Consider the following 16971-nt stretch of genomic DNA (forward strand, 5'->3'; position numbering starts at 1 on the left):
ACCGAGTCAACACGTTTATCCAGGCTTTCGCTTTATTTATAGTCACGACACAACCAGTTGGGCAATATACATTCATGCCAATGGAAGCCATTTAACTGTAAGCAAACGAGAATGATCCACAGAAAGCTAAAAGAAACTGCATACCCACATGCGATTTGGAAGCCAAGCCGTACAGGTTTTTTTTTTTTCCTCCGGTAACAATACTTAACCCAGTCCTTCGTGGGTCCGCGTTCCTGAGAAAATACCGAATATACTGACCAAGAGCACCGGAATAATCACCTCCACTTAGGAGACCTATCCCCTCCTTCCCTCTCCACCACACAAGCGAGCCACACGCACCTTCCCCAAAAGCTAAGTCTTAACACTCGGCTCTTGCCTTAGGGGAACTTCAAGCTCCTGCTCTCGCGGGATCTGGCGCCTTGGAGTAAGTCAACTGGATCGCGCGCCCAGTCGAACCCCCGCGGGAATACAGCTCTCCAGGTCCGGAAAGCCGGGAAATCGCGTGTGGGGCGGGGCTAGCTCGGCGAGCGTGAAGGCGGGGCCTTTCCCGAGGAGGCGGGGCGGGTCTCCTGGGACCTGTTGATCGCAGGTGTCACTGCCCTGACTGGCCCTTGGGTGTTGGGGCGTGTGCGCATGCTCCGTGCTCAGGGTCGAGCTCTGGGCGGCGAGACCAGACGCCTCTGCTGCAGTTCCCGGTGAACCTCGGCTGCGGTGGCAGCTGTTAGAGTGTCAGACGGGTGTTGGCGCGAGGCAGAGCCGGGCCAGCGGGAGGTAGTCCGGTGGAAGTGGAAGGCCCGTATTTCTTTATCTGGACCACACTCTCCCTCTCGTTAGGAAGGCAGAGCTCAAGGTAAGTCTCCGAAACTAGTCCCTGGATAGAGATCCAGCGACCTGCGACCCCCGCCCTGGGCCCGAGTGGGAGACCCTTTCCAATGCCAGACCTTGTTTCTCCCGTAGCAGCCCTGCGACATCCTCCGCCCCCGCTCCGCGGACTCTGTGCGGGGATTCAGGCACCCGAGGTCACGCAGCCTTCCCGCCTCCTTCCCGCCGGGTCCCGGCCGGGAGGAGATGCGTCTGGCCAGGCTGGAGGCGCGCGGGAGGCGGGAGGAGGTGCTGGATTTCCTGGGTCGTGGTTGTTCACTGCTGTCGTGTTTGAGGCCAGACACGAGGCAGAACCTGGGAGTCCAGCTGGGTCGCTTAGTGCGTTGGGATTATGAATATCACGCTTACTTGGCCCCTGCCCCTCACCTGCCGAGCAGCCGCTGCCTCGTCCCAGCAGCAGCTTTTCAAAGGGGTCCGGATGGTTATGTTGCGCTCCTTGGAGAAGAGAGATGACTGGATTCGTAGAATATTTGGGCTGGTGGCTTCTGGGTGGTAGTAGTAATTTATAAAGTTAATGTTTAGCTTTTAAACGGCGACTTATGGTGCGTTTATCAAACTACTTTCAAACATCGTTGGAGAACAGGAAGTACTTGTACAGGTGTACTAGGGAGGTTTTCTAAAGCCTGCAATCTGAGCGTGTTCTGAGGTTTTGTTATCCTGCCACAGGGTTTTCTCTGTCAGTGCAAAGTCTGATTAATGCTTGCAAAATGTACAGCAAGGCTTTATTTGTTAGACAGCAGAGTATGCCAGAATGTTTCCTTATCTGGAAAAATATATGTATTTTTGCAAGGGATTTTCAAGGCTATTTATGAGGGATGTTTAGATTAGGGTCTGATTCGCTTTTAATTCTGTTCTTTAAAGAAAACCCTTGCTAATTCTCAGTGTCTAAAAGAAGTAGCAAGTACTAACACAAAATGCTGATTGAATATACTTTTGGCTAAATTGATACTTTTAAGTTTAATTTCCTATTTTCAGTTTCCTGATGATGGGCCTAGGCAAAGCACTTTCATCTTGTGAAAAGAGAAATTTTTTTAAAAACCCTTTATTTTGCAAAAGTCATTTATATCTGTCATTGTCATAAGAATTCCAAATAGAATCACTGTTGGTAAGAGTTAATTATAGTCAAACAAAAACACAGTTTTTGTTTTTGTTTTACATTTTAGAGGCTCTTAAAATAAGCTTTTTGGACAGTATGTCTAGGTTCATGATTAGTGGTGATAACCCATGAAAGTGATTTATTTAAATTAGTTCATAAATTAAAGTTATTGGTAGTTATGTGTACTTTTTTCCTACAGTGTAAAAATAAGTGATCAAGAACAGACCTTTTTTTGTCTATTAATTTAAAAACTTTTTTATAAATGCATAGTGTTCATGGGAACTTGACATTAATTTTTTAAAAGATTGCTATTTTACTGTGAGGGGGTACCCTTTTCTGCCTAGTGTGTTCTTCTCCTTGAAAAAGGAAATCTTGGGGCGCCTGGGTGGCTCAGTGGGTTGGTTGAGCCTCTGTCTTCGGCTCAGGTCATGATCTCAGGGTCCTGGGATGGAGCCCTGCATCCGGCTCTCTGCTCAGCGGGGAGCCTGCTCCCCCCCCCCCTCTCTGCCTCCTTGTGGTTTCTGTCTGTCAAATAAATAAGTAAAATCTTTAAAAAAAAAAAAAAAAGGAAATCTCTTTTCAAAAACTTATAAGTTTAGTACGTACCGTGATTCTAGATCTTTTATATTATTTAGTGTCAAATGTTTCTTTTAAACTATAGTGTCAAGAAATACAATTTTGAAATTATGGTTTAGAACCTTGTTTTAGTGAAAAGGAGAGCTAAAAATGAACATTTTTATTTATTTTAAGGTGAGGTACACATCAAAAAGTCAAAATCAGTGTTGTTTTTCCTGTTGAAACTGTTTGGAATTCACTCACTTACCATGCTAGAGAGGATGTTGCTTTACCCTACAATTTTCCAAAAGTATGTTTGAAATCTATGAAGTGGTATATTAAGCTACCCTACAAAGACCTTTACTTATTACAATACTTAGCAGATCTTGTTATTTGACAGCTTTAACTATAAGGTGTTTCTTAATTATAGACCCCAAAGACAACCTACAGCAAGGTTATTTATGTAGTGCATCTGAAAGTATTTTGAATACAGAGTGTGCTAGGATACTAGGGCCCCCCAAATTGTCAAAGCCTACTGGTTCTCTTAAGCTCTTGGATTAAGGGAAGAAGTGTACTAATTTATGTCATCTTTGGAGAACTAGCTAGAGATTGGTGATAGAACGAATGTATATTATTATTAATTTTGTATAGATGTAATGATTTTAGAAGCTTTTGCATTACAAAAGATGCACATAGTAGGAAAAAGAAATGGATGCAACCTGTTCCACCACAGATAAAATCTTCAAAGGCTATTTAAACTTTATTTATTTATTTATTTATTTTTAACGATTTTATTTATTTATTTATTTGACAGAGAGAAATCACAAGTAGATGGAGAGGCAGGCAGAGAGAGAGGGAAGCAGGCTCCCTGCTGAGCAGAGAGCCCGATGTGGGACTCGATCCCAGGACCCTGGGATCATGACCCGAGCCAAAGGCAGCGGCTTAACCCACTGAGCCACCCAGGCGCCCCAAACTTTAAATAACTTTATATAATATCCTAATCTTGATGAGTTACTTTTAAGATAATGGGAATATTACATTTTTATATCTATGTATCCTTCTATAGACTATTTAGGTAAGAAATATCTGGTCTTTGCTTTTCCAAGTTAACCCATATCCTCTATCAGTAGTTCTTTTTTTTTTTTTTTTAAGATTTCATTTATTTGACAGAGAGAGATCACAAGTGGGCAGAGAGGCAAGCAGAGAGAGAGAGAGGAGGAAGCAGGCTCCCTGCAGAGCAGAGAGCCTGATGTGGGACTCGGTCCCAGGATGCTGAGATAATGACCTGAGCTGAAGGCAGAGGCTTAACTCACTGAGCCACCCAGGTGCCCTGCCTCTATCAGTAGTTCTTAAAGTAGGGTCCATGATTAGAACTGTGGTCTGTGGTTAGAACTGAATTTTAATATAATTGGTTTAATATAATTGGTTTTCTTTGTGATCTTATGATTTTTTCTTTCTTCCTTTCAACTATGAATTTTATTTTATGCATTTACAAACATCATTCCAAGGAGCCCATAAGCTTCATTAGGCCACCAAAAGTGTCTCTGACATTCACAAAAATGCTACAAACCATTGCATCTGGTTGAAGAATTTTTTTTTTTAAGATTTTATTTATTTATTTGACAGAGAGAGATCACAGTAGACACAGAGGCAGGCAGAGAGAGAGAGAGAGGGAAGCAGGCTCCCTGCTGAGCAGAGAGCCTGATGCGGGACTCGATCCCAGGACCCTGAGATCATGACCTGAGCCGACGGCAGTGGCTTAACCCACTGAGCCACCCAGGCGTCCAGGTTGAAGAATTTTTGTTTTAAATAAGTCACTTCAGAAAAGTTGCTGCATATATTCATATTTGTAATTCATGAAAAAATACAATATTATGCAACAAAACCATATTCCAATATCTTAGCTGTTATTTCAGTCATCTGAGTTGTGGCATTTTTTTAAATCATTTTGGTATTTTTGAGTACATTTTGTAAATGTAACTTCTATTTACTTCTATTTGGTAAATATTGACCTACAAAAAGCAGTTTGAAGAAATACTGTTCCTTTGGAATTTGGAAACTTTTTTACTTAACTTTTTGTGATTTTTTGATTAAGCAACTTTTCTCAATGAACATTTATCTATTGTTATGCTAGACACAGAGATTGTAAAATTAATAAGACAACATTAAAGTCATCAAAAATTTGAGTTCTTCCTTTTCAGAGCCTTATCTCTGGCTGTTCCCAATCCTCCCCCAACTGAACTGAGTTTCCAAAGATAAAATAGTTTTTTTTTTTCCCCTTATATCCTTGCCTTTGCAAGATGCTGCTTCTCTTCTTTCCACTTCCCAGTCACCCGTACCATACCTGTGAAGTATTTTCTAATCCACCAAAAGACAACAGATTATCACTTCATTTTGTGTTACCACTATATTTTGATCCATATCATACAAAGATCTATACTGTGTTGCTGTAGAGGGACACAGAATAAAGGAATCTGGAGATGATGGTATGTGTACTGCCATCCTACGTGTAAAGAAGAGTACTGTATGCACAGCGCAAAGGATGGTAGGCAGAGGAGCTTTCTAGGGGACCCAGAGACAGGATGATAGCAATGTCCAGGTGTGTTTTGGGTGCTCTAGTTATTTTTTATGGCTGGGTAGATCATGTTATTTATGAATCAAAATAGTGGTTAAGGAAGTTTGTAGTTACTTTTCTGAAGAATGGTATGTAGGTTGGATTTTTCTAAATTAAATCTCTGTTGCTTACATCGTTATTGCAGAGTTGCTTTCCATTGATTTCTGATGTATTGCCTTCTAACATTTTACCTCAGTTTCTCTAGTCTAAAAGCTTGTAGATGAATGCTTAAAATAATACTGTGATGAAACCACTTGTAAACCATTTCCCAACATTTTCTTGTAAATTAGAACTTTTCATGTTAAATTTTCTTAGAAGTAGGATATCTTTGTAAATGAAATCGCTTATTTTCTACTAAGAATGATTTATTAACAGATATTACGATTCAGAAATTGTTACTTTATTGTACAATATATCTGATATAACTAAGGCTATAGTCAAGATCGATAAATCAGTTTAAGGAAATGGAGAAAGATAGCAAAGTGAGATATAAAATAGTATGATACAGCTTTTACTTTCTTTCGAATGTTTATATTATTAAAAATAATTTCACTTTGAAGACTGTTTTTTGTCATTATAATTAGCTTACATTTACTGAATGCCTGCTATATTTTGGACATATGTTTATGATACTATGACTTCTTTTAAAAGATTTTGTTTATTCATGAGAGACAGAGAGAGAGAGAGAAAGAGAAGCAGAGGGAGAAGCAGGAGCAGGGAGCCTGATGCAGGACCCTGGGATTACAACTTGAGCTGGAGGCAGGTGCTTAACCGAAGGCAGACACTTAACCGACTGAACCACCCAGGCACCCAGACTATGATCTTTTTATATAATTGTGATTATAGATTATGTAACTGATATGATTTTAATGGTTGAATAGTTGAGTGATGTTCTGTGCTACTGGGAACTTTATCAGAGGTGGAGGAAATGATTGTGAGGCACACGAGGTCAGTATCAGACCATGGATTCCATCCTTGTCAAGAACCTACCAGGGCATTCTTTGTCCACCAGGTGTTTTATGCCTTGGCATCTTTGAAACTTCTGAGGCTGCGTAAAAAACTCTTGCTCCTCTCATGGTAGTCTTCCCTGTTTTTAGGCAAGCAGGCTCTTGGAACCCTAAAAGATTTTCCTTCTATAATATATGCTGTATAGACCTGAAATAATCCTATCTCCTTGACCTAGCGGCCAGATGGTGGGAAATTGTCCTGAACTCTGATGGCCTAGGTCATCTTAGTTAGGAATACTCATTTGTTCATTAAAGTTTCACTTTATTTCCTGAGCTTCCTTCAGTTAGTATTTAATGAGTACTTACCATGTATTGGGTACTGATTTATATGCGTGGGATTCACTTTATATTCTAAGATGATTGGGAGGAGAAACAATAATAATCCTAATACATCAGTTATAACAGCATATAAGATGGTGGTGAATGCCAAGGAGAAAAGAAAAGATAAAGCATGGTAAGGGGGATTTGGAGTATGGAGTGGAGGTTATGATGGGTTGCAATTTTAAGTCCGTAAAGGCCTCATTTAGAAGGTGATTTTAGAAGAAGGCAATCATGAAGGGAGCCAGGGAGAAGCCATGTGTGCATCAAGAGGAAGTGTATTTCAGGCAGAAGAATAGCCAGAGTAAGGGCTTTAAAGCAGGTGTATATTCATGGTATATTCAGAAATAAGAAGGAGGCTGAAACAGCGGCAATAGAGAAAGTGAAGGGAAAGTAGTTAGAGATGAAGGTGAGGGGATGGGCAGGTGTAACATAGTAAGAAATTTGTATTTGGTCTCTGGCTCCATTTCCTGACATACAGCTCCTAAAACCCTTGGAGCATCTCTGGAAGTGATTTTTTCTGTTTCTTTTTCTTTCTCTTTCTTTTTTTTTTTTTTTTTTTCTTTCTTTCTTTCTTTTTTTTTTTGCATGCTAATGAGATGACTGCTGGTTGGGGGCTCCTGGATAGCCTTAGGTTGGGGACTGGTTGCCAGGGGAACCAACTCTGTGATTGGAAGAATTGAACTCTCAGTTTGTGCACCTTCCTCTACCTCCAGGGAGGGGAGTGTGGTGGAGGTTGAGCTAATCACTAATGGCTAATGATTTAATCAGTTGTGCCTACCGTAATGAAGGCTCCATGAAAAGTCCTAACTGGGGGCACCTGGGTGGCTTAGTCAGTTAAGCGTCTGCCTTCTGCCCAAGTCATGATCCCAGGGTCCTGGGATTAAGCGCTGCATCTGACTGACTGCTCAGCAGGGAGCCAGCTTCTTCCTCTTTTTCTCTCCCTGCCTGCAGCTCCCCCTACTTGTAGGAGCTCTCTCTCTCCCTCTCTGTCAAATAAATAAATATAATCTTAAAAAAAAATCTTAACTGAAGGGGTTTGAAGAGCTTTTGGATTAGTGAACATGAGGAGATGCTGAGAGGGTGGTGTCGGGAGAGGGCATGGACACTCCATGCCCCTTCCCACGTACTTTGCCTACACATATCTTCCATCTGGCTGTTTCTGCCAGTCTACTCAGTAACCTGAGTTCTGCGAGCTGTACTAGGAAATTAATCAGTCATCCTTGAAAAAGATTGTGGAGATCCCCCAAATTATAGGCGATTGACCAGAAGTATGAGTGACAACTTGGGACACGTGATCAGTGTCTGAAGTGGGAGGGATGGCCTTGTGGGACTGAGCCCATGACTTGGGATCTGACACTAACTTCAGGTAGATAGTGTCAAAACTGAGTTAAATTGTAGGGTATCCTGTTGGCGTCCACTGAGAATTGAAGAATGGCTTGTGGAAAATCACATCTGGTCTCAAGCGCTGTGAGAGTATAGAAGAAAATGGTTTTTACTTTAGCAGATAGTGCAGGGCCTCACAGGCTATTATAAAGACATTTTGGGGTTTACTCTGAATGTAATAAAGACCCATTGAAAGGTTATAAGAAGAGGGGTGACATTGTGATTTTATTTTAGAAGGATCTTTTTGTCTGTTCTTGAGGATAGATTTTGAAAGGTAGGGGCAGAAGCTAGGAGACAATTAGGAGGCTATTCTAGCAATCCAGGCACGTTTTGAAGATGGGTAATACAAGAATAGAAGTGGAGGTGGTGAGAATTGGTCACATTCTAACAGATATGTGAGAAAGAAGAGTTAAAGATCATTCCAAGCATTTGTTCTGAGCCACTGGAAAGATGATGTTACCATCAACGGAGATGGGGAAGGAAGGTATAGATAAAACAGGAGTTCACTTTTGGGTTTTGTCAAGGCAAAGAAATGTTATGTTATGCCTGCTTAGGTATAATTCTTTTCTGGAGATGGTATCCTAAAGCAGATTGCTATAATCCATTGTCTTTACTGATCATAGTCTATATTCTGGATACACATGAATGAACTCATGTCTTTCTCTAGTTAGCTACCAGTGGGAACTAGTGAGTAGGTAAAAGCCATAAGAAATAAACATAGTTCTTTTCTGGACAAAAAGAAATAGAGCAAAAAAGTGCAGAACATTGAAAATTATTTAAAATTTGCTGTTTTTATTGGTAGAGGTATAATATTTTCTTAATACTTTAATCTCATTTTCTTTGTTTTATAAATTTTCTAGTACACTCTTCTCTAGTACTTCCATTTGTAGAGTAACAGTGGTTTTGTATGTCGAAGGACACTTATTCTTCAATTATATCTTCTTTAATCTTTTAACTTATAATAGTGAACATACTTCTGTAATGAATTAGATTTTTAATGGTGTCAACTTGCTGTGCACCTTTACCTTCTTATCTAGAAACCTTAAATACTTTTACTAGTTAGATGAACTGTTGTAGTATGTCTGTAAAAAGTCTTCAGTGTTTCCTTGAGCTGCTATATTTCTTATTAGTGAAAAGATGTTAAAATGAAATTTTACTTTACAGTGTGGTGGCTCAGCCGGAGTATATTTCCATAGTTTTATTGGCAGCAGTTCTATACTTCTGTAGCATTATGGATATTTCTAATTTTCTTGATTTAATACTTCTGTGTTGTTTTAAAAGTCTATATAATATTCTGTTTTATAACCAAAACAAACCCCAATAAATATAAAAGAACAAAAGAGTCTCATGGCTTTATCAGCTATTATATTAGTTTTCTGGGGCTGCTATAATGAAGTACAACCAACTGGATGGCATAAAACAATAGAAATTTAGAAGTCCAAAATCAAGGTTTGGCAGAGTTGGTTTATTTAAGGGACTCTGAGCAGAAGCCTTCCTTCCTTTCCCCTTTCTTGATGGCTGTCAATTCTTGGTGTTCCCTGACTTGTAGCTATATCACTCCAATCCTTAGTAGTATTCTCTGTGTCATTAAATAGTATTCTGTGTGTGTGTCTGTCTGTCTCTTCTTCTAATGATAACTGCTAGTCTTACTGGATTAGGGCCCACCCTAATGACTTCATCTTAACCTAATTACATGTGCCCTATTTCCAAATGTTCACAGGCACTGGAGGTTAGGATTTTAATATACCATTTGGTGGACATAATTCAACTTGTTTTATAAGCTTAATGTTCACTTTTAAATTGAAGAAAAGGGAACACTTCCAAACTTATTTTATGAGGCTATTTTTACTCTGATACCAGTGATAAATAAGGAGACTCTAAGAAAAGAATATACAGGCCAATATCCCTGATGAATATAGATGGAAGAATTCTCAAAAAAATATTAGCAAACCAAATCCAGTAGCCTTTTGAAAGGATCGTAATGCCATGATCATGGGGGATTTATCCCTGGCATGCAAGGATGGTTCAACATTTGCAAATCAATATATATCATTTCCACATTAAGAGAAGGAAAGATTAGATGCAGAAGAAGCATTTAACAAAATTCGATATAAAAATTCTTTCAATATAAAAATTCTCAGAGAAGTGGTATAGAGGGAATGTGTCTCAATATAATAAAAGCCATATATGACAAGCCCACAGCTAACATCATTCTCAACTATGAATGTCAAAAGCTTTTCCTCTAGGATCAGAAATAGAATGGGTACCCATTCTCACCACACCTGTGAAAGTCCTAGACAGTGCAAATAGTCAAGAAAAATAAATGGCTGGGGCACCTGGGTGGCTCAGTGGGGTAAGCCCCTGCCTTCGTCTCAGGTCATGGTCCCAGGGTCCTGGGATTGAGCCCTGCATTGGGCTCTCTGCTCAGCAGGGAGCCTGCTTCTCCCTCTCTGCCTGCCTCTATGCCCACTCGTGATCTCTCTGTCAAATAAATAAATCTTTATAAAAAAATGGTATCCAAATAGGAAAGGAAGAAGTAAAACTATTGCTATTTGCAGATGACATTATATTATATGTGAAAAACCTAAAGACTCCACCAACACCTGTTAGAACGAGTAACTCGAATTCAATAAAATTGCAGGATACAAAATCAACATACAGAGATCACTTGCATTTTTTATACAGTCAATTTTATCTGACCCTAAAATTGCTACCTCAAATTTCTTTTGGCTTATACTTTTCTGGTATATCATTTTAATTTTATAGTTTTGTGTATATGCACATATATAACTTATATAATGTATAAATGTAACTAAATATAATATGTAAATTTAACTAATATACATAATATAGTTTTTTCTAGTACAGTTTTTTTTTCATTTTAATTTTCAAGCTTGATTGTCCATCCCCATTTTAACAAGATATATATACACTCCTTGCCCAGATGTTCATTGAAAGCATATAGATTTTTTCACATATATTATTTTACCGAATTAGGATTATATTACATTTCTGCATTTTGCCTTTGTCACTCAAAAATACCCTGTTATATAATTATGTCCCTACTTATGGACATTCATTTTGTTTCTTTCCTTATTTTTGTACCTACCAACTATATCTCAGTAAAGTAGTACTTTTGGGGGGGGGTGGCATAGATTCTCAGTATTGGGGTTTTTAGATTGAATTGTGTTTTTAATTTTAACAGTTGTTGCTAGGTTGATATAATATTCCTACAAGTTTATTATAGTATAATTACATTTTTTATTAGTCAACAATAAAAGAAAGTACCTCTTTCCATTTATCTCCCCAATAGTGTTTAAGTTTTTACCAGCTGATGGAAAGAAACAAATTACATCTTAATTACTCTCATGATACCTCTGTTGAGGTCTCCAAGATTCCTGACATTCCTAGGTTTGGTGATTTTGTAGAATTTTGAGCACTCAGCATATATTCATACTTATTGCTCTGCTTTATTAATTATAACAAAAGGAAATAAAGCAAAATCAGCAAATGGATAAGGATCATGGGATGAGTATGATAGAAATCAGGCAGTTTCTCATGATTTTCTTCCAGTGGAGTCACATGAAACACATGAATTCCTTCAGCAACAAATTGTGGTATCATATATAAAATGCAGTCTACCAGAAACCTGTTTAGAGATTCAGTCCGTAGAATTTTTTATTGGAAAGGGGCTACATAGTTGTCCTCTATCTCAAATGTTATCAGCGCTCCAGACTTCCAGAAGGAAAGCAGGTATTCAGGATAAACCACATTGTCTGCACAGTTTCGGTGTAGTGACCAGCTCTCACTAGTTATTGTAGAGGGAATCCTCCCAGAAATTTAAATTCTAAAAGCCTAAAACCTTGCAAGCAGGCTTTCTAAGGATAGCAGTCTCTGGCCTGCTATGCGGTCCTTTCTTTTTCCTTGTTTCTTAAGTAGCTTTATTGTAATTTAATTCACATGTCATACAATTCACTCATTAAAAGAGCACAGTTCAGTGGTTTTTAGTATATTTACAGGAAGGTAAACCTATCATCACAATTTTAGAACATTTTCATCACCTTAGAAAGGATCCTCATACCGTTTTGCTTTCACTCTTCCCTTCTCATCTCTATAGACCCACTTCTCCAGTCTAAGCAACCACTTACTCCCAGCTGTCTATAGATTTCTCTGTTCTGGACACTTTGTATGAATGGAGTTTTAACATGTGGTCTTCCTGAATGACTTCTTTCACTTAGCAGAATGTTTTCAATGTTCATCCATATTGTAGCATGTAAAAGTACTTTTCTTTTTATGGCTGAATAATATTCCATTGTATGAGTATGTATACACACAAACTCACTCATACTGTATGTTGTTTATCCATTCATTAGTTGATGAACATTTGGGTTGTTTCCACCTTTCAGCTGTTAGAAACATTGCTGTGTTAGCTCTTTTCTCCATAATCTCCCAAGTACTTATTTAAAGAATAAATATAGAATCACATTTACATTCCTGGAATAAACCCTCCTTGATTATTATTCTTTTGAATAGTGTACATTATTCTTTTGACACATTGATAGATTATATCTGCTAGTGCTTTATTTATAAGTTTTGTATCCAAGTCACATTAGTCTGAGGTTTATCATGTTTTGAAATTAAGGCTATGTTTGCTTGATCAAATGATTTGAGATACTTTGTGTATTATTTTCCCTCTGGTCTGCAATAATATGTTAGAATTAACAGTTCTTTAACTTTTAGATAAAATTGAACTTTGAATCCATCTGATTCAGAAGGCTTTTTTTTTTTTTTAATATTTTATTTGTTTATTTGACAGAGAGCTAGAGAGAGAGTACAAGTAAGCAGAGCGGCAGGGAGAGGGGGAGAGAGAGAAGCAGGCCATCCGATGAGCAGGGAGCCTGATGCGGGGCTCGATCCCAGGACCCTGGAATCATGACCTGAGCCGAAGGCAGCCGCTTAACCAACTGAGCCACCCGGGTGCCCCCAGAAGGCTTTTTCAATGGGAAAGCTTTTGTTTCCATATTATTCTAGATTTTGAAAATGTTTTCTACTTTTTCTTGGGTTAATTTTGTTAATTTGTATTTTGCTGGGAAATTACCTGTTCCTTTAGGTTTTAAAAGTTATTGCCCAAAGACTTAAGACATAAGTTGCTTATATATCTGTGGTCATTTCTCATTTATGAATCTCTTTAGTGTTAATATACCTCTTTTTCTTTCTTTCTTTAATCAGGCTTGTGAAGATTTTATGTTATATTCTTACAAAAGTTTTCTTTTGAATTTCTTTTTTCTTTCTGTTGTTTGCCTATAAATGGGCTTGAAACTCTTTTTTTCTCTCTCTTTTCAGTGTAAGTCTTCATAATTTTTATCCTATTTCCTTCCCCACATCATGTTTGGATTTTTTGAGTTACCTATTTTGTCTCTGAGTTTTTTGAACTTTAATTCTGGAAAAATCTTAGTCATTTCTAAAAGTATTTACTCAATTTACTTTATCCTCTTTCTGGGAATCCTTTTAGGTAGTATTGATTTCATCCCTGCCTTTTAGCTTTTTCAAAATGTTTATATTTTCCACTTCTTTATTCCTTTTTTAGTGCTTTGTAGGAAAATTTCCTGACCTGAACTTATTACTCAATATGGTTTTTGCTTCTATTAATTTTGCTAGTTAGCTCATTCTTTTACAAAATTTCATTTGTACGTTTATTTTAAATTTGTGTTCCCTTTGGTCTGTTCACTCTGTTTTCTGTGTTATAGGATGTTCAGTTTGTTGCCTTTGTTTCACCTTGCTGGGCCTCCTAAGGTGTCTGGTCCTCTTTTTCTTCGAGTACCAAGTTACAAACTAATGATATTTACATGAGAAGTGTGAAAGCACTAGGCTGTCATTTGTGTCTTCAGATGATTTCTGAGGGTAAAGGTGGGATGTGAGTAGAGGGGCTTGATTTGGAGTGATGCAGCATGAGCGTTGATTCCCAAAAGAAATTTCTGTTTCTGTGCCTAGCGGCATGATCTTCCCCAGGTCCTGCTCTCCTTTGTTCTATTTCAGAAGTAGGGGTGAGGGCAGAACACACATGGGCCTAGCACATACTTGTTACCATTCCCAAATTGGTTATGATCTAGGGCTTTTCTGCTGTTATAATCTCTCTTACCCTCCAGATGGCAGTAGGGTGGTAGCTGAACTTGACTGGTTGCATTGTGTGAGGTGGGAATTCTCTGCCAGTGAGGAACGGAAAAGGTCTTAACTAGAAAGATCTTTTCCAGTCTGTAACACTTGGCCCTCTCTATGTCTTAGCTACCGTTTCCCTCCCACGTTAGAAGCCAGTAACTTTTGGTGTTCTTAAGGTTTCTTTTGTGTAATCTCCAGACTTGGGCTGCAGGTAGGGAACCAGAAGTATATACTCATTTGATGTCTTGCACAAGAATGGAAGCCAGAGTATTTTTAAATTATCTGTTCTTGTCTTTGCCTTTCACTAAACTAAGCTCAGTAAAGGTAGAGATTGTTGCATATACCTTAGGACAGTTTATGGTACAAACTGGGTGCCTAGTAAATGATGAAAGAATATAATTTCAAAAGGATTCTTTCATCAAAAATACAAATTTACTACCAATATAGAGGTCTCTTAATGTTGTAAAATTATGCATTTATTAACAGCTTAACTTGTATGAAAGGTTTGGGAATCATTCAGATCACTTTAGAGAAAGTTGCAGCCCATAGAGTTAAAATAAAAAGAAAACAACTCACATAGTATAGTGTTTTAGATTTCCTGAAACATTTAACCTATGTTAATCAGGGCTGTTACTGTTGTCCCCATTTTATAGATGAAGAAGCCAGGGAGGACAAGGATTTATCTAAGACTAAATAGCTAATAAATAATGAGCTAATATATGGGGCTGGAAACAAGTCCTGACTTTAATTCTTTAGATAAGATGCTTTATTCCTTAGTGCTTTCCTGTTTTAGTGGGTATTTGACCAGTGGTATTGTTCCGATCTGTGCCATTCTGTCTTATCTTTTTGTGCTGTGAAAATGGAGCTCATGACTTTAAAAGAGTTTAAAGCTGAAGTCCTTAACAGAGGTTTTTCAGTACCCCCACATGATCTGTTTCCCATCCCTCCTTTTCAGCTTCTCCCTTTGTTTATGTTCCTCATGCCACACTGGGCTGCTTACTGTTTTTCCAACGTGCCAAGCATTCTGTTCACTCTGCTAGAAACACCTTCTCCCAGGTGACATCTTCACCTCCTTCAAATATTTGTGCAAAGTTAACCTGTTCAATTAGATTTCTCATGACTATCCTATTTAAAAGTGCAGTCTCTCTACTATTATATACATTTTCCATCCTCTTTCCTTGCATTGTTTTCCTGTTAGCACTCAACACATAACTCTTCCAGTACAAGTTATGATTTGTTATTTATTGTATTAGTGTTTGCCTTTCCTCATTATTAGGTTAGTCCAGTGCCTGGCACAGTACCTGGCTCAGTAAACGTTTGTTCGGTGAATGGACATAAGAAGGAAATTTAATTGGTTATATAAGATCTTGTTAGTAATACTTGTTTTTAATGAAGTTTAAAGACCTTTTACTCAGGATCATGCATTCATGCATTCATGAATAGCATAGAAATTGCTTCACTAAGTTTACTAAGATTTGTTTATCAATTTAAGGTTTCTTCTGAGTTTTATTGTATACCAATTTATGTAAAATCTACAGAATTTCTTAGAAAAATAATATGATTCTGTGTAAGACAGGTAACAACATAGAGTGTCTGTGTATTTGTTTTAATAAACAAAGCAATTCAGTGTTGACAACAAAGTTAGTATTTTTGAAAATACCAGCTGAGATCCAATTTAATTACAGTTTCCTTTAGAATATTTTCCTTATGTAACCAGTGACCACTGAAATCTTCAAGTATGTAGTGATAGATGTCACACTGATACTTTAAAAAATTGTTAATGAAGAATAATTTTTCTTTTTTATATTTTAGAATATTATTAATTATAATCCTTTTATGATTATATATTCAGTATTTGTGTTCAAATAGTAAAACAGGAATTTTCTTGTTTAGCCATTCTTGATTAGCTTTTGCTTTTATTTAAACATTTATTTTCTTTCTTGTAGATTTGCTTTGAGGTCACATTGATAAGAAATATGGAGCCACCTTTGATAACTTCACTTGTGAAAGAGAGAGTCTTCTTTTTTACTAAAAAAACATAAGGAAAACAAATGACCAAAGGAATCATGCCAGATGGGAACTCAACATCTTTTTCTATCATCTGTTTTTTAAACCATGAAGATAAATGGCTTGTGCTTTAAAGAATATTGTTTGTTCATCAACATTGTTTTTAGCAGTTTTAAAAAAATCTCTTTCTACCTTAACTACACAACTCTTTTATAAAATTTAATGCATATAAAAATCTTTAAGATTTCTTTTTTAGAACTTCAGTGTTTATATACCCTATTTTTGCTTGACAAAGTCATCAGAAATATACAGCATCAGGAAAGATATGGTATTTGGAAACTTATGTTGCTGTAATTTACTACAGTGAATTTAAGTGGACAATTCAAGACATCATCACATTTATCATCAGAAATATCACATAAACATATAATTCTTGGATTTAATGTAAAAAATTTTCTTGAAAATGGCATGGGTAAAATTCTTACGGAAACCTGGTGGCAATCTTGGAAAAGTTTATCAACCTGGAAGTATGCTCTCCCTTGCCCCTACCAAAGGCTTGTTAAATGAACCAGGACAAAACAGCTGCTTTCTTAATAGTGCTGTACAGGTGAGACCATAATTTCTTGTTAAATTTACAAAAGTGCTTCTCAGGAGATCCTTTGTTTAATGTTTCTTAAAGTGTAAGATTAAAGTTTTTGTTGCCTGAAATGACTTTTTAATATTACTTTTAATGGTATCAAAGATATTTTGACTTAGAATTTTGTTTTTTTATTAAAAATAGAAATCAATATTATTTATTTAATATAAATGGGAATGGTTTTGCAACAGAATAATGTATTACTGTGATATAAAATATTTTGATTTAAAATGTTTACTTAGTAAATTAAAATTATGTATCTAAAATATATAAAATAATTTCTTTAGAGTCTGCTAATCTACCCCCCCACTAC

The 16971-nt window shown here is 37.3% G+C and overlaps 1 protein-coding gene across 2 annotated transcripts in view; it reads left to right on the plus strand.

The window, feature by feature from the left end:
- The first annotated feature begins 571 nt into the window (after positions 1-571).
- USP53 (ubiquitin specific peptidase 53) overlaps positions 572-16971 on the plus strand; it is a 67591-nt gene continuing 51191 nt past the window's right edge. For both annotated transcript variants that reach the window (XM_059377855.1, XM_059377860.1), the window contains exons 1-2: positions 572-850; positions 15961-16628. In XM_059377855.1, coding sequence (XP_059233838.1) covers positions 16485-16628 — 144 coding nt within the window. In that variant the 5' untranslated portion in view covers positions 572-850; positions 15961-16484. The remainder of the gene's footprint in view (positions 851-15960; positions 16629-16971) is intronic.

This window comes from Mustela nigripes, chromosome 1 (genome assembly GCF_022355385.1).
Source record: "Mustela nigripes isolate SB6536 chromosome 1, MUSNIG.SB6536, whole genome shotgun sequence".
Classification (NCBI taxonomy): Eukaryota; Metazoa; Chordata; class Mammalia; order Carnivora; family Mustelidae; genus Mustela; species Mustela nigripes.